The sequence below is a fragment of the Sciurus carolinensis genome, chromosome 1, assembly GCF_902686445.1.
Source record: "Sciurus carolinensis chromosome 1, mSciCar1.2, whole genome shotgun sequence".
In the NCBI taxonomy this organism is placed as follows: Eukaryota; Metazoa; Chordata; class Mammalia; order Rodentia; family Sciuridae; genus Sciurus; species Sciurus carolinensis.
Window position 1 is genome coordinate 38,058,189 of NC_062213.1, and position 17,854 is coordinate 38,076,042.

At 45.1% G+C, this 17,854-nt stretch overlaps 1 protein-coding gene across 1 annotated transcript in view; it reads left to right on the top strand.

Moving 5' to 3' along the window:
• The window catches only part of Snx31 (sorting nexin 31), a 61,072-nt gene that overhangs the window by 20,422 nt on the left and 22,796 nt on the right, over positions 1–17,854 (top strand). Inside the window, exons 5-9 of the mRNA XM_047519427.1 lie at positions 3,231–3,341; positions 7,853–7,943; positions 10,039–10,126; positions 13,328–13,397; positions 17,716–17,808. Of these exons, the coding sequence (XP_047375383.1) occupies positions 3,231–3,341; positions 7,853–7,943; positions 10,039–10,126; positions 13,328–13,397; positions 17,716–17,808 (453 nt within the window). The remainder of the gene's footprint in view (positions 1–3,230; positions 3,342–7,852; positions 7,944–10,038; positions 10,127–13,327; positions 13,398–17,715; positions 17,809–17,854) is intronic.

Consider the following 17,854-nt stretch of genomic DNA (forward strand, 5'->3'; position numbering starts at 1 on the left):
AGGAGGGCCTGGGGAGTCAGTGGCTCCAAGTCCTTGAAGAAGGAGGGTTGGACACCACCTGGAATCAGGAGGAGGAAGGCCACCTCTTAAACTGAACATGAGACAATAGCAAGAATAGGTGAGGCTCCAGATGTAGTCCACGCTTGGACTCTGACTGTGAGTGCAAGTGGATGAAGTTCCCACCTTGATATTTCTCTGTGACTTATGGGAAGTGAGGTTAAGTGGGGAAAAGAAGGAGGTCAGTGTGGCTGGAGTCTTGGGGAGAGGGAGAAGGTTGAAATAGAATGCAAGTCAGATGCCTTTGGGTGAGGTCACCCCTGCGACGCACTAGGGAGCAGGAGGAAGGAAAGGGAGGGGCAGTTGCCTATGGATCTGCTCATCTGATCAAAGCAAAGAGCTGGGTGCCCCTTTAACCCATTGCCTCCCTCAGTGTGGTCATTATCTATTGAGAAGAGCTTCTGCCAATCAACACCAGGGTTGCAGTGTCCTAAGAGAGCATTGGAGACTTAACCTCAGTGTTCTTTTCTAAAATACCTAGGTAAGCACATGGTGTGGTGGGCTAGAGAGGAAGTCACACACTTAAGCAATTCATTTTGAGGTGTTCCAGTTTAGATGCCACGATTCTACTTCTTTTTTTCTCTCATTTGGATTATTTTGAGAATACGGTGCTGAGATTCAAGTGTCCGTTGATATTAGCACAAATGTTATTAGTACACTGTCCACATACTCCTACTCTGAAGGAGTTTACCATCTAATCAAGTTTTTGTTACCTCTAGGGGTTCTGGATTCATTTTCTGCTCAGCAAAGAATTGAAGATCAGGACACAGAGTTAGCAAGCAAGCAGCAGGCTTATTGCAAAAGCAACAGTAACAGACTTCTCCAAAGGAAAGGGGCGCTGGAGCTGGGAGTCCAGTGGGGGAGTTTGAGCCTCCTCTTTTTATGGTCTCTGGGTTTTTTCCTTTCCTTATCTCCTCCCCTGTCCATGCTCTCCTCACAATGATTGATTGATGCCCACACTGTGTCCACATGTATATTTTCAGTTTTCTATGGGATCCCCTGCTTAGGAGCATGAGAACGGAAGTGTCCCTGATTAGGTCCCTGCACTTTCGTCAGTTGACTTCATCAGAAGACCCTCCATGCTCCTTTGTTCTGGTCCTTCCCCTGACCTCCTCACTCGCCACCTTTCCCTGACCTGTGTCCTTTTACATCTCCCTCACTTTAAGCAAATGAAGTATTAAAAGTCAAGAACATTCAACCAACAAACACTTAGTGGGTAAGGTGAAGCATAACAGATTCCATTTTTATTAGGTCTTCTTTTTAGGGTGAGGGGTACTGGGGATTGAACTTGGGGGCACTTGACCACTGAGCCACATCCCCAGCCCTTTTTGTATTTTATTTAGAGACAGGATCTCACTGAGTTGCTCAGAGGACTCGCTGAGTTGCCGAGGCTGGCTTTGAACACATGATCCTCCTGCCTCAGCCTCCTAAGTTGCTGGGATTTCAGGCATGGGCCCTGCTTATTAGGGTTTTTTTAATTGTAAGGGATAAAAATCAAAAAAGGAAATGTATTAATCTGACTGAAAAATCACAGAAGTTTGGCTGGCTCCCTCTTCTTGCCCCTACCTCAAGGGCTGCTTTCCTCGGTGTGCACTGTATTCTCCCAGAGCCTCTTCAGGGTCCTGGTAAGGTTAGAGCCCCAGGTGAAGGAGTGAACCCTGACTGTCCTTCAAATGGACATAGAACTCCACTGGGTGATGTGCTGGAGAGAAGGAGGAAAGAAGGTGAGGAGCAGTAGCCAGCGAACCTGTATCCTCCTGACTGGTGGTGAAGAGTCAGGTGTCCCATGGCAATGGGAGGACATTGGGGGATTTTGAGCAAGAGAGAGACATTCTGGGGTTTGCCTTTTTAAATATTTCTCAGGCTGCTGGTGGGGTGTTTTGTGGCAAGAAGAATGGAAGAAGCAGACCTGCTGAGGAGGCTTCTGCAGGAGTGGAGGCCCGGGGAGAGGTCAGATGGGTCCAAGGACTGGAGCTCGAGAGAAGTAGATGGACTTAAGAGATAGTTTAAGATAATGAATCAGCAGATCTCCGCACCTCTTTGCACAGGAGTGTTGGAAACACTTCCTAAAGCTTTCTTGACTCCTTTATTTCTTACCTGTGGACACTAAATCAAATCAAAGCTATGTAACTTCCTGCTACATTGAAACAGCAAAGCAGCCACGAATGTTGGCACTGTGGGGTGTTCTGCATGGTTTCTGCAGTATCTCTGTGAATCCTCACCAAGCCCTCTGTGACGGGCACTAGATTATCCTGTTTTAGGGCTGAAGAAATAAGGTATGGAGAGGGCAGCTACCTGCTCAGGTTTGCACACAGTCACATGACGTGAGTGACAGAACCTCTCTATAAACCCTCTAAACGGAGGGGTTGGGAGAGCTTGAGGCTGGTAAAGACATGGAGGTGCAGGGACCGTGGCTCACGCAGGGACAGCCTGGAAGCTCCACCACCCTCACGCTGTATGTCTCTGGTTGGGCTGTTCCTGGGTTGTATCCTTTAAAATAAGCTGGTAATCGTGGACTGTTTTCCTGAGTTCTTTGAGTCATTCTAGAAAATTCTGTAGACTGAGAGGGAGTCATAGGAACCTGAATTTGCAGTGACCTGGAAAGAAATGCAGGTAGCCTAGATGCCCCATTTGCAGGTGGTGTCTGCCGCAGGGCAGTTCTGTAGAACTGAACCTTTACATGTGGGATCTGCTAATTTACCTGCTAATGACAGGTAAGTCACGTCAGAACAGAATTAAATTGTTGGACAGCCATTTGGCGTCCAAGAACTAGAGAACTGATTGATATGAGGAAAGGCCACACATTTAAGGTCAGAAAAAAATCAGAGATAAGGACTTTTAGGGATGCTTGGAAATATTAAAAATGTTGAGAGTTAACTCCAAGACCACTCAGGATATGGATGATTTTATTAAAAAAAATTTTTTTTCCTCCAAAATGGATGCTCTCTTGTTTGGAAATTATGCAAGCTTTGTGTTATTGCTCTGTCTTGGTCTCTTTCCACACCCCTCGTCACCCTCACTCTGCCCCCAGAAAAACCCCACCAAAACATCTCTGCAGTGGGCTCTCTTGTGTACTGGAACTGTCCACCTGAAGAGCAGCAGGTAAAGCAGTCCCAGGCTGCTCCCTCCTCCGGGGAGTGTGAAGGCTGACTTTGTTCCCCTTTCACTTACAGAACACGTTTGATGTTGCAACCGAGAAAGCTGCTCTGGATATACTTCTGCCCAATGGAAGGAGCATTAAAGTGGAAATCCTAACATCAGATACTGCTGAAAGAATCCTAGAGGTAAATTTTGTTTACACTCCGGCTCCTGAGCTGAATTTAGGAGTAATTCTACCTTAAAAGCAGGGACTGACACATGGTTATCTTCCAGAAGTTTCCTGCCTGTTCTTTTATGCTGTAGATGACTTACCTACAGGAGGTGCTGGGATTTCCTGGGAGACTAAGCAAGAAAACTCAGCATCAGTCAATCCTCCAGAGCCTCCTTGGTTTTTTATCCCTGTAGGCATCAATTTTCCTGAGATCTCTGAGGGAATTCCAAAGGCTGCTATCACTTCCTTGGAACTTAGCTAGGATATGGCCTGGAAATATGCTAAATGCTTTTTTATGGGCTGCACCAGGGTTGGGAGTAGGCAGGAGGGTGGTGCCCACCTGAGTCTGGAACAGACCATACTCAGGATGGTGGTGACAGGTTCTGGTAGAGGATGACAGGGGATTTCTTGAAGGTCCCTCCTCTGTCACATGGAAAACCCCTGCAAACAATACTCTATCAGGTCTAATTTTGAGCGCAGAGAGACAGACCTGAGTTTGGGACAAGTTTGAGACCCAGAAAGCACCCTCCCTTCTTCAGATGTGGTCTTCACCAGCTTTGCCTCCCAGACCTGCCCAGTGGGCTGCCCTCTCCTCACACCCTTGTCTTTGACCATGGTCCTTTTCCTTTCCCTGCCCCCACCTCCAGGTCCTTTTCCTTTGGAGAGTTTTAGTTCTAACTCCCTAGAAAAACATACAGGGGAGAATAAACTTGAGGAACTCAGGAAGTTTCTGGGATATTTCAAAGGAGAAAGTTCCCGGGCTCAAGTGATGGTATCTGACCCTTCAGCCAGAGGTGGAAGTGCCGTGTTATGGACCAGCCTAGGCTCAGGGCTGCCTTGATCTACACCCTGCATCAGGGCCCTCTTACCAGTTTGGAGGCCCAGTCCTGCCCAGCTGCTCCTGACCTTAGTGGAGTAGCCTACAGCCCCGGATTAGGAAACACCTTTTCTCTACATTTCAGATGTTTATTTTGGACTTTGCTTCCTACTAAAGTCATTGTGTACACCCTGCACCGAACTTTTCTTGGCTTGCTAACTTTCTGTATAATAAAAACAGTTTTATGAAAACACACACACACACACACACACACACACACACACACACACATCCCCCACCAAAAACTGAAGGAGAAGGGTAGTGATGGAGTGGGGGCCACAAACAGATGCCTCAGGGGCAGGCATGTGACCCAGGGCACAGGTGATATCAGGGTATAGTTGCTGGGTGGAGGATAATTTGGAAATGGTTGGGACTGTGCAGAACTAGAGGGCACTTGTCCCTCCCGAAGACCACATCATTGGCATGTTTTTCACACCCTGGGCTCACTGGCCAAGCTCGACACACTGTAACTTAAGTTGTTTGTGGTGGTTTCTTGGAGTCTGTTATCTGCTAGGGTTAGGATGAGCCCTGGATTCAGATTATAGTGCTTTCACAGACTAGCTGTATGAGTTTGGGGGAAGTTATTTAACCTTGCAAGACAGCATTTAAGTAATTATATAAACAGCGTGCAGTCCATACAATGTGATGGTTATGTTTATTGATCAGTATTTGGATTGCTATTGATATCAGAAAGAATGTCAGGTACTGAGCAGAGCAAGAAGTCTAGGGTTCTGCAGTGCAGATTGAGTATCCCCACTCTAAAAATTTGCAATACTCCAAAATCCAAAACTTTTTAAATGTCGACATGATACCACAACTGGAAAATTCCACATCTGACCTTATGGAGCAAGTTGCAATCAATACACAGGCATATTAAAAGTATTGTGTAAAATTGCCTTTAGGCTGTGTGTATAAAGTGTATATCAAGCATAAATGAATTTCATATTTAGACTTGGGTCCCATCCCAAGATTTCTCATTAAATTCCAAAATCTGAAAAACATCCCAAATCTGAAACCTCTGGTCTCAGACATTTCAGATTAAGAGATATTCAACCTATACCATCTGTTTTGCTCAGTGTCCCTGGAATCGAAAGGCACATATCTGATGAGGTCCTTTTGTGGTCTTAGAAAAATGTGCTGTCTCTCAGCAGATCACCTTGGCTCGTGAGAAGTGCAAATCCATGACACTGACATAATTAGGTCAGGTCTGTGTAACTGGAGGCTCCTCCCCAGAAGTGGAGGAGTTTCCATAAGAGGTGAAGTGAGCACAGGCACACCTGGATGGACATCCTCAGCAGGGGCTGGAGAGCTCTCTAGCTTGTGGGACCCTGCACTTGAAACTTTGTAACTGAAAGGCAGTTTCCTCATCTTCCCACGCGTGCCTGCTGACACTCACTGTGCTTCCCCTGCCTGCCTCCCCCCATGCTGCCCTTCACTCACTGATGGACTCTAGAAGGGCCCACAACAAAGCTAAAATCTGGTGCTGCTGTAGTTTTATGGGTGGCATTTGTTTTGAAGCATCATTAACACTTGCTAAGAGTGAAAATGGGTCTGTATTTGTATCTTTATAAATTACTGTGTTAGCTCTCCGTTTCTATAACAAATACTTAAGATAAATTGACTTATAAGGAGAAAAGGTTTATTTTGGATCACAGTTTTGGAGATGCCAGTCCATGATTGGTTAGCCAAATTGTACAGGGCTGTGGTGAGGTAGCACATCCTAGCGGAAGTGTGTGGCAGAGCAAAACATCCCACCCACCTCACTGCCAGGAAGGAGAGAGGTGGGTCCCGGGGAGAGACAGACATCAGGGTCCCAGAGTTCCCTTCAAGGGCATGTCTGAAGGTCCCCTCCTAGGTCCCACCTCTTAAAGTTTCCACCATCTCCCAATATCACCAAGCTGGGGACCAACTTTAACATAGGGGCCTTTGGGGTACATTCCAGATCCAAATGCTAGCAATTCTAAAAGGCTTCTCTACTCTTCATTTGCACCTGCTCCTCCTGTTTCTCTTCCTCAGCAGGGACACCTGTAGCTTTTGCTAAGTGGATCACAAAAGAAGGAGATCTGACCTAAGTGAACATGGGTCAGAGTTACTCTAGGAAAAGAAGTCTACCATGCCATCTCCTACCACACACTTGCCCTGTGTATGTGGGAGAGCCCTGTCTCGCAAGCCTGTAATCCCAGTGGCTCAGGAGGCTGAGGCAGGAGGATCACCAGTTCAAAGCAGGCCTTAGCAATTTAGCGAGGCCCTAAACAACTTAGTAAGACCCTGTCCAAATAAAGTATAAAAAAGGGCTGGGGATGTTGCTCAATAGTTAAGCACCATGGGTGGATTCAATCCCTGGTACCAAAATAAAAAAGAGGTGAGAGGGGAAGCGCATGGTTTTCACACCCATGCTGAGAACGCACACCCATACCAGGCCCCTTGTCTCAAGAGGTAATTCACAGACCTCTAACAAGAAAAGTACCCCTTTGAGGCTGGTATTGTCCTACTGTCACCCGAAAACTCGGAGCCGAGCTTAGAGCCTCAGCATATGCAGGGCCATGGAGGCAGATCCTCAGAGTGCTGTAGAGGGGACCTAGCGAGTGAAGACGAGGGGGGCCTGGTGCCACCTTCCGGTTGGACAGGTGCAAAAAATCCAGAACTCTACTCATGACAGGGTGACTATAAAAAATAATGTACTGTGTATTTCAAAATAACTGGAAGAACGAATTTTAAATGCCTTTGCCATGAAAAAAAATATGATAAATGTTTGAGAAAAGGAGTTACTTACCCCAATATGAACATTACACAATATGTATGTGTCATATATATAACATTGTCCAGTTTCCCATAAGTGTGTGTGATGCTTGTGTGTCAATTAAAAAACAAAAAGACAAGGAGTTCAAGGGACTCACCTGGGAGCCCAGTCTTAAGGGGACCCCGCTGGTCGGGGCGGGCGATAGCCTGTGGAAGTGTGGAAGTTCCAGTTCAGGGAAGGCGAAGGATGGACAACGTTGGGAGGTCACAGCTTGGTGGACCTGCTGGTGAAGATGAAATTGCTGGTGTTGCAATGAAAGCCAGTTGATGTGAAGATCAGAGAGGACTATGAAATGAAGGCTGCCAGTGCCTGAGATGGGGTTTTTCACTCAGCAAGTGTCACTTCACTGTCACAGAAAGCATCAGAGACTCAGGTCCCGTGTGCCAGAAGTGGATGGTAGCACTTGCACTTTTGTGTGCCAGTTAAGTTTCCCGGGTTGGTAATCCAGCCCACGGGGAGGTATGATGGCATGCAGGCCATAGGTGCAGGTTTACAGAAGACAGATGGTCATAGAGAATGGTTCCTGCCTTCCAGGGGACAGTAGGCACCCAAATGAGGCAGGACGTGTGTCTGTACCCAATATAAGACAACCACCCTCAATGGAAGCCAGTCTCTGGGCACTAGGGTGGGTTCTAAATTTTCTAAAATGAGTATGTGTCATTTTTAGATACCAGAAAGATTTCTTTGTCCCCTGTCTCACAAAAGCACTTGTAACCTACGTGTATAAGTCACTCCAGTTCTTCACATCACAGTTAGGACATGTGGTTGGCTCCCTGATGTTCTTCCTTTTGCTTATCTCTGGTTAAAGGTGGTGTCGCAAAGGCTTGGACTGCGTCAGGAGCTCTTGGGCTACTTCGGCCTCTTTCTCATTCGGTTTCACAAGGAGGGCAAGCTCTCTGGTAAGAAGGAGTAGGGGGATGGGGAGGGCAGGTGTGAGCAGAGGTTCATCCCAGGAGATAGGAGAGTCACAGCTAAGGCGCCAGTCACACCCCAGGTTGCGGTGTGTGAGCTGTTCTCAGCTCTGGATCAAAAGTTGGGGGAATAAGAGATTGTGTCCTTGTTCAGAGTGATCTGGGACAAGTATGCCCAGAGAAGTAGGATTGTCAGGAGCAAGACCTTGAGTGGTTCTGGTACCTGTTCTCTTCTGTGCCTGCCCATCCCAATCTGATGTCCTCTCCCCTTCACCCCTGGGCCTATCCTGGCTGCTGGCCTTGGGCCATGCCTCACCCTCCTTGTGGATGGAGTGTGCTTTAGTCAGCTTTTCTTCACTGCTGTGACTAAGAAATCTGACCAGCACAATTGTAGAAGAAAAAAGGTTTATTTGAGGGCTCACAGTTTCAGAGGTCTTAGTCCACAGAAGGCCGGTTCTATTCCTCGGGGCTCAAGATGAGGCAGAACATCATGGCAGGAGAGAGTGGTGGAGGAAGCAGCTCACATCACGGTGATCAGGAAGCAGAGAGAGAGACTCCACTCTTCAGATACAAAATATATACCCCACAGACACGCCCCAGTTCCCACCTCCCCCAGCCACACCCTACCACTTCAATTAATCTGGGATTAATTCACTGACTCGGTTAAGAACCTTACTGCATTGTCTCACATGTGAGCTTTTGGGGGACACCTCACATCCAAACCATAACAGAGTGCTAGATCCCAGATGTCAGGATATCCCACACAGCATGATGTTTCCTTCTTAGGGAATATTCTTTATCAAATGTGGATGATAAACAAGATTTTAGATTCTTTAAAAAAAGCTAAGGAGATAGTGAAAGATAACAGTCCAGTTCCCATGGCTATTGCTCTCCTCTCTGGTTCATTCTACATATTACAGGCTTTTAAAGTTATGAGATGGTATTGGTTATCTTAGTTTATGTGTGTCCTCAAGAAGCAGTAGGAGGTGGTTTTGAGTTGGAAGGCAAAAGATTTGGGTGTGGGCTGGGCCCTAGGGGCTATCATCTGCCAGCCATGACACTGGGCATCTCCAGATCTATTTCTCCATCTGTATCATAGGGAAAAATATCCTATCCTGTCGCCGCCCGTGGCAATTTGTTACCGCCTGCAGCAACAATTGTGCGGGTATTTATCGGAGGTGGACTGGAAACTGAGCTACTTCTACTATCTTTCTCTTTAGTGCGCTGCTTTCTTGCTTGTTCACTTGTTCCCTAGCTTATAGGGGAAGAAAGGCTCTGAGAGGAGAGAGAGAGAGAGAGGCTTTGCATAAGGGAGAAAGAGACACTTTGCTTAAGAGAGAGACTACACTTTCAGAGATCTATATCTTCTTAGGTCTGCTGCTTCTTCTTAAAGGTGCATCTGGCATCCTGCGTCCTTCACTCTGCTATCTAGAGGTGTGGCTTTACTTCTTCGTTCTGCAATCTGCAACCTGCGTTCTGCCATCATTCAGAGGTGCTGCTTAACCGTTGCTTATCCGTCCTGCTAACTGCTTATCCAGTTATTCTTGGTGCTTCCTATAGGTGTGTCTTATATACAGCCAATAAGGCAGCCAATCAGCTTGGGATTAGCACAATTGAGGCACGCCCCTCGGTACCAATCAAGAAAGAATGAGGAATATCTGTTGACCACTAGCACAGAGGAGAAATTAACTAATTAGGCAAAGGTAGATCACGCCGTGTTAACATTAATTATGCACCACCTCTTGGCTCAACGCCAGCCGCCATCTTAGGGTTACCCAAACATGTCTTCTGCACTACCCCAGGGCCAGGGATTTGATGCAGATCAAATAGTATTAATTTTTTTTTCTTTTTTTGCGGTGCTGGGGATTGAACCCAGGGCATCTACCAACTGAGCTATATCCCCAGCCCAGTATTAATTTTTTGATGAACTTCAGAAAGTTAAAAATTATATCCTCATACAGGAGAATATTCTTAGTGTGATTTTTTTTCCAAAAGTAATGTCTGCCTTTCTCACTTGAAAGTCTTTGTGTGTGAACTCTGTGTGCTGTTTCCACCAGCCGGCCTTTCTTTTCCCTTTCTCTAGTTGTGAAGAAGTTGGTGGACTTTGAACTCCCTTACGTTTGTCTTCGGAATGCTGAGGTGGAAAACTGCAAGGTTGGACTCAGAAAGTGGTAAGTTGTTATGGTGGCAGAAACCCTTGTGCATCACACCACGTCTGCATCTCACCAATGGCCTGGCCTGCCCATAACCCCATCATGGGAGAGAGACCAGGAACTTGGGAAGGTTAAGAGGAAAGATCATGAAGAAGAGAGGGGGGGTGACATGAACCCCAATATTTGTCCTAAAGAAAATGCAGAGGATGACTTCCACTGGTCTCAAGGGAATCCTCAGGGATATTATAATGAGGACCATGGCTTCTGTGTTGCTCAGAGGCAGGCAAGAAGGGAAGGCTTGAGAGATAGCAGAAGGGGCAGAATGGATGGGAGCAAGATGTCCCTGGTCATGGGTTTGCTCTGGAATGGATTGCTAACTGTATTAATTGAAGGATTCTTAACAGTTACCAGTAGGTCTGATTCATCTGTTGCGCTGTGGTAGTCCCTGGAGGCAAAAGGCAAACTCAACCAATTTGCAAGGAATTTGAACTCTTAAGTATTCATCTTACCTTCCTAAAGGCTATGCCAGGGTTCTATGTACCAGGGTCACTCATGTTTCCAGCAATAGAACACAAGTGTTCCTCTGCAGAAAATCCTATCATTCCCCAGAAACAGGGGTCCTCTGGAGAACATGGAACAGACAATGACAATGAGAAGCAGGACCCTTTCCCACCCATCTGTAGCCCCTCGAATTTATTACCATTGCTACTTAGGTTTGCTTTCTCCCAGCTCAGTTATTCTGTAATCTGAGTGCAGAAACCTTAAAGAAAGGCATTTCAAAATATGGGGATAGTAGTTAACTTGACCTTGTGGTGCCTTCCTGGAGCTCCAGTTTGTGGTTTCGAATTTTAGAACATCCCCTGCAAGGCTAGAAGTTAACCGCTCAGAAGTGTTCTGAGAAATTGTCAACTCTTGTGGCATGGAACCCTGAGAAGGGGTGAGGACTCAGGCCTAAGGGTTAGAGAACATCGGTTTGGAAGCTGCTTACCACAGAGTGGCTGAGCACAGTGGTTCCTGGACAGAGTTTCTGAACCTAAGTCCCAGCTCTCTCAGGTTTTAGCTTTATAACCTTAGCCAAGTTTTTTAAGCTCCCTATTCCTCCCTGTTCCCTATTTCTTTATCTGTAATATGGGAATATAGAATAGTGCTTTCCTCCTAGGATTCTTATAGAGTGATCATATATGCTCCAAAAGTTTTAGTCAGTTTTTTTTTTTTATTGTAATACTGATGATAATTATAATCATAGCAACCATAGAATCTCTGGGGCTTAGCTTTTTCACTTGAGATCACAGAAGAGAGGACGATTCTGTCCCTAACCTTGAGGCTTGAATTAGAAATTAGGCTTTGTCTTTGTCTTCATTAAAAAAGTAAATTCTAGATGATAAGTGAAAGATAAAACATCTGCTCAACATAAGCCAGCATCTGGGTCTAGGTAAACCATCTCTGATTAGGGGACCAGGAATAAGGGAGTCTGCTTCTGTTGCTGGAGCTGAGAATCAGGTTTCCAGAAGGGGAGAGCCTGGCAGAGCCTCCCATAATGCCTCCCCCTCTTTCCAGAGGAGGCTGTACTGGGTGAGGGTAGGGAGGCCAGCTCTAAGAGCTGTGTGATTCCAGTAGCTGAGGCCTCTTAGCAAGGCCTAGTCAGAGTTTCAAGAATTTTTTTCTGTCCATGACTTCTCTGGGTGCATCTTCCTGGTTCCTTTCAGACCAGTTGTGCCCACTCTATCTCATCCTCTGACTCCAGAGCCTCATCTTGGGGTGGGTTTGGGGTCCTCCATCTCTCTGGAGTGAATAGCAGACACTATTCTGTGCTCCACAGAGTCCTCTGGGATGTGGTAAAGAGGTAACCACAATGTCAGTGGAGATGCTTCGGTGGCTTCTCCCCATCCTCCAAATGAAGATGACCTTCAATCTCCATTTTCATTCTTTTCTGAGTCTAAGTCAACCCTGCCAGTCTAGTCACAGGACAGTGGCTGCTTGCCTCTGCCTTCCGATTGGTTGTAGATCAGCCAGGGCACGCCCTTCCTGTTTCTGCCTATTCTTAGCATGCTGCTGCACATACACAGCCTGGAATTTCAGTTCATGCTGGTGATTCTGAATCTGACAGACAGAAATGGAGCCCCTGCTATTTGCTACTCATTCTGCCAAGACCCAGAAGGGCACTTCTGAACAGAGGTCGGGGTCTTGACATCTCTTGTCTGGAAAACTTGATCAGAGCAGTGGTCAGGATAAGCTCAATGCTGATAAAGCACACAAGATGGATTGCTAACACAGCCTTGGGGAGCAGAGACCAGAGAAGGGGACTCTGGAGAGCCTTGTAGAGAAAGGCAGATAAGCCAGGCATGGTAGCTCATGCCTGTACTCCCAGTAGCTCAGGAGGCTGAGGCAGGAGGATTGTGAGTTTGAAACTAGCCTCCACAACTTAGCAAGGCCCTAAGCAACTCAGGGAGATCCTGTGTCTAAATGAAATATTTTTAAAAGGCTGGGGAATGTGGCTCAGTGTTTGAGTGCCCCTGCGTTCAATCCCTGGTACCAAACAAACAAACAAAAAGACAAACAGGCAGATAAGACAGGGAAGGAGGGCAGTAAGGCAGCGTTCTGTCCATGCAGAAGGAGAGGAGAAAAGCTCAATTGGAATGCATTAAGTATGGGAATGATGACAGATGGTAGGGAAATAAGAGCAGGGTGACCCCATAAAGGACCTCAGAAGTAAACAGAATAAGTGACCCAACTCCCACAACTCTGACAGTCAGAGAACAGCCACTGGGGTTGGACTGTGGAGCGTGAGAGTGAGACAGAAAGCCTGGGAAGGAGCTTCCCTGAGCAGCTCAAGCGAGCAGTGAGGATGACCGGGTAGGCAGTGGTGGGTAGGTGTGGGGCAGGTGACCATGCTAGGGGCTGAGGGGTGGGGAAAGGAAGTCCAGGACTGGGTGGGCAAGAATGAGGCTGGGTGGGCCCAGGAATGCAGACCATTTCCCCAAAGCTTTATTATTTTATTTTTGCATTTTCACTCTCAGAGCTCATCAGGTAAGAGCTCACAGCATAAAAAAAAATGTAGGAAACAGAAGAGCTGGAGGGAAGAAGTGAAGGCTAGGCAAGTCCAGGGGCCAGCGGGGTGTGGCTTGGTGAGAGAAGGGGCCCCTGCTTTCAAATGCACTTCCTCCAGGTGTGCCCTTTAGCCTGTCCTACGAATTCATGTAATGCTCCTAAATTATGTAGGTACATGGATCCAGCCCTTGACTCAATGCTGATGGACTGCAGAGCAGCCGTAGATCTGCTGTACATGCAGGTGAGAATACCATGCATTGTAGGCCATTTGGTTTAGAATCATTTTTAAAATGTTAAATTGTAAAGGATTGCATCTCCATACCTAGAACAGGCAGATTCAACTAGGACTGAGGTGACTAGGGACTGGGGAAAGGAGAAGGGAAAGTTACTGTTTAATGGGTACAGAATTTTTGTTGGAGGGTGGTGAAAATAATTTTGGTATAGATAGCAGTAATAGTTATACAACATTGTGAATGTATACAGTATCGCTGGATTGAACACTTATGAATGGTTAAAGTGATAAATGTTATGCTGCTTCTATTTCTTACAATTTTAAAATTTAAAAAGTAGAGCAGTTTACAGAGGGAAATAATATTTCAATCTTTATTTTAACAGTCATTCTGTGAATTTGCAGGTGACCCTGTCACCTAGGCTAATTAGATAAGCCTAGAAAGGAAAACCCTGCAAATATAAGGTCACACATGGTCCCTAAATCTTACTATACATGACCTGCTTTTTCCCTGAGACAGGAGAGAGCACACCTACCTGCTCCAGGGCTGGCTTTATGGGCACAAGGCCTGTGCAGTCATGTGGGGCCCGGTGCTCAGAAGGCCCTCCTGGGCTTGTTTGACACTCTGCTGTTGCCATTTTCAAATTCTTAATAACTTATTAACAAGGGCCTCTGTATTTTCCTTTTGTGCTGGGTAAGCCCTGCAAATTATGTAGTTGGTCCTTCACCCCCTAACCTCCCAAAAAGTAAATTTAGAGTTTGGTTTCCTTTCCCTTCCCCTGTCTTGTGTGGCAAAGGTTCTGCCAGGCAGTGAAATGGTAGCAGATGCTGCCTCTGATCCGCCCTGGGGCCCCCTCCTCAATTCTCTACTGCTTCACTGACTGCTCCCAGGTGTTCCCTTGCACCAAGTAAGCATGCTTGCCCAGCCTGTGTGAGGCTCTGGGTTTGATCCCCAGCACCAAAAAAAAAAAAAAAAAAAAAAAAAAAAAAAAAAAAAAAAAGAAAAGAAAAGACAAAAGAAACAGAAAAAGAAATTAGAACAAGGTGCCCCTTCCCTCAAATGGCCTAGCCCCATGTCAGAGTCACGCCTTGATGAGGGCGTGTGGGCTGATGTCTAGTCTCCTGACATAGCACGGCCACATGCAGGCACACACATTCCTGGTCTTCCTGTACCATCTTCAATCAGTCCAAGTGGAGTGGCTGATGCCTTCCTTGGAGACACACGTGTTCTCCATTCCTCATGACAGGGCCTTCTGCAGAGTGTGTGATTGAAGCCCTTGAAAACCACGACTTAAGTGATTTCACTTATTTTTAAAATCACATTCTGCATGACCCCATTAGCCAGGGTTCAGGGCACATGTGATTGAGTGGAGACCTTTGTCTGGACTTGACTCCCCCATTGTCTGACCAGCGGGGAGTGAGGTCTTGTGCATAATGCATTCGAGTGATGACTTGCGAAACCATCATCATCTTTTCAAAGGTAGCCAAACAAAATGAGTTGTTCTGCTTATGTTATAGGACCCTTAAACCTCAGTGCTTGAGAATCCTGGATCCCCCCCACCTGCCCACCCATGCTGAATACTTAAGAGTCAGCCAAACTTCCTGCCATGGCTGCTGTTTATCTTCATTATTTAGCTAAACCTCCTCTCCGACATCATTATCCTCTGCTAACTGTCCGGAGGGTCTGACATCATATAGAATCAGGAAAGAAAAAGATGTTTAGTTCTTCATGCTCATGCTGATCCAATCTGGTGTGGTATGCAGGTTCACTTTTGAGGACATTTAGTGACAAAGAGAAAGCCTTGGGGAAGGAGTTGTCTACCCTGTAAGAATTCAGCAGCTTGGGCACAGTAGAGGCTTTGGTGCAGTGGTCAGACCAGAGTTTAACCTAACTCCTGCCACTTATTGACTTGGTCATCTTGCACATCATAACCTCTCTGAACCTCAATTAATCCATCTATAAAATGGTGATAATCATTCCATAGAATATTAGGAAAAAGTCAATGAAAACACCTAGCTAAAGTAGATTCTCAACAAAATGTTATTTTGCTTCTCTTTAAATCCTATATACCTTGCCCCCAACATAAACAGAAATGCAAAGATGTATTCAGCTTTTCATTTTCTTTTTGGAGATAAGGCATACCCTGCCAGGACATAACACACAGACTTATGTTCAGGCTAAGGTATAAAGAAGTCCCTGGTAACTGGCGAGCAACTGTTGAGTGTTGGCTGTATGTGGGACATTGGGCAGATGCACTGATATGAAGAACACGAGGTCTTCCCTTGAAGGGTTGACACTCTGAGGAACAATGGCAAATGCTGTTCAATCAGGAGACCTTGAAGTAGCATAGGTGAAGCACACGTGGCTGATGAGGTACGCCTCACACCAGAGCTCCAAGGCAGGCTGCAGCCAATGGGCTTTATGGCTTCCATTTTTCACCTTGCTTCAGAGCAATCCTGATGGGCTTCCTCAGAGGGTGGTTGTTCTCCAGGCATTTCTGCCTTTGAGCCCAGTATTGTTCTGCTGGAACCTGCAGTGGATTAGGAGACAACTGAGAAAGCCACTCGGGCTTTGGAGTTTGCAAACATTTGTACATGGTGGTGACCCAAAACGGAGCAGCCAGGGACCAATGAGACACCCAATTTTAATTTTTTTAAGAAGTAAAATATTTTCACCTTTTCAAAGTTTTACAAATACAGAAGACTGTACAACAAAAGTACAGACCTTAAATTCGCCATGAACTTCAACTGTTAACTTTTTTTTAGTGTGTTTATTTCATATGTATTTAGTTTACATGCACATCCATTTGCTTGACTTGTAAAACTCATTCAAGATTTGTTTTGATGTATACTTATTTTGTTGTTTTATAAAAAAATTAGGGTCTACTATTGTACTCTTATTTTGTAACTTGATATTCTTTTCAGGTATCAATACCTGAAAATACCCCACTTTAAAATGTTCTATATAATTTTGAATGAGGGGATAACCTATTATTTGGTTAAATGTATGATCAGTTACTTATTTGGGGGCATTTCATAATAGCACCTACCTCACACAGTGGCCCTAAGGATTACTTTTATTTTAGAGCAATTTAGAACCTTGCCTGATACATATTGAGCATTATACAGACATCCTTCAGAATCCACAGGGAATTGATCCCAGGACCCACTGGGATACCAAAATCCCAGAATGCTTAAGTCTCCTAAATAAAATGTTGTAGTATTTCCATATAACCTACACACATCCTCCCAAATACTTAAATCTCTAGATTGCATTATTATAATACCTAATATAGTTAAAATGCTATGTAAATGGTTGTTAGAATGTGTTGTTTAGGGACCAGCGATGAGGGGGAAATTCTGCACACATTCAGCATAGATGCATGTTCCCCCCAAATGTATTCTATCCACACTGGTTCAATCAATGGATGTGGAACTCATGGGTACAGAAGGGAGACTGTGTGTGTCTGCCACTAGTAATAAGTTAATTTTTTTTATTATTACAAACATTAGCAGCCTTCACTTTATAAATATTTCCCCCACATCTATGTTTATGATTCTTACAGGTAGTTTTTGATTTGTATCATCAAATTAGCTCTAGAAAGTTACCAATTAAATCCATCACTCCTATATGGAACATCCAATTTCCCCAAACCCTTGTCAGTTCTGATTGTATGCTCTAGTCTTTGCCAAACTAAGAGGCAAAAAATTCTTTGATTGCTAGGAAAGCTGAATGTGTACTTGTCATTTGGAATTCCTTTGGTCAATTGCCAACACTTATCTTTTGTCCATTTTCTTGTTGAGGATGTTTACATTTTTTCTATCAATATTAACTCCTTGCCATATACGATGCAGTCATTTCCCCTGATTTACCATCTGCTTCTCTGTTTTGTTCTTGATGGGTTTTATGTGCAGCAATTTATGTTTTCATGTATTTATATATAATTACTCCTTCGTTATGATGTTTTGTCTGTATATTTTTTTTAAAATGGTCCTTACCTCAAGATCAGATGAACATTTATTTATTTTTTTTCTGGTTCTTTTGTGTTTTGTTGTCACACTTAAATCTTTAGTCTCTCTGGAAGGTATTTGATTGGGGGTATAGAGAAAGGGCTACGTTTATTTTCTTTACCAAGTGTTGTCAATTGTCCCCAAACTGTAGAACAATCTTTTCCTACCAGCTAATTTAAAAAGCAACCTTCCTACCATGCTAAATACTTACATAGATCTACGTGGGTCTGTTTTTATAGCCCTTCATCATGAGTATGTTTTTGTCAGATTAATTCATTTCTGCTAGGGTTGGTAAATTGTCAGTTTGTGTTGTTTTAAGGCAATACAGGACATTGAAGAAGAATGGGCCAAACCCACACCAGCCCAGAGGCAGGAATTAGAGGCTCTCCAGAAAGAAAACAATCAAACAAAGGTGAGTCAAAAACTGTACCAAGAGACATCCTTGGAAGGGAGTTCAA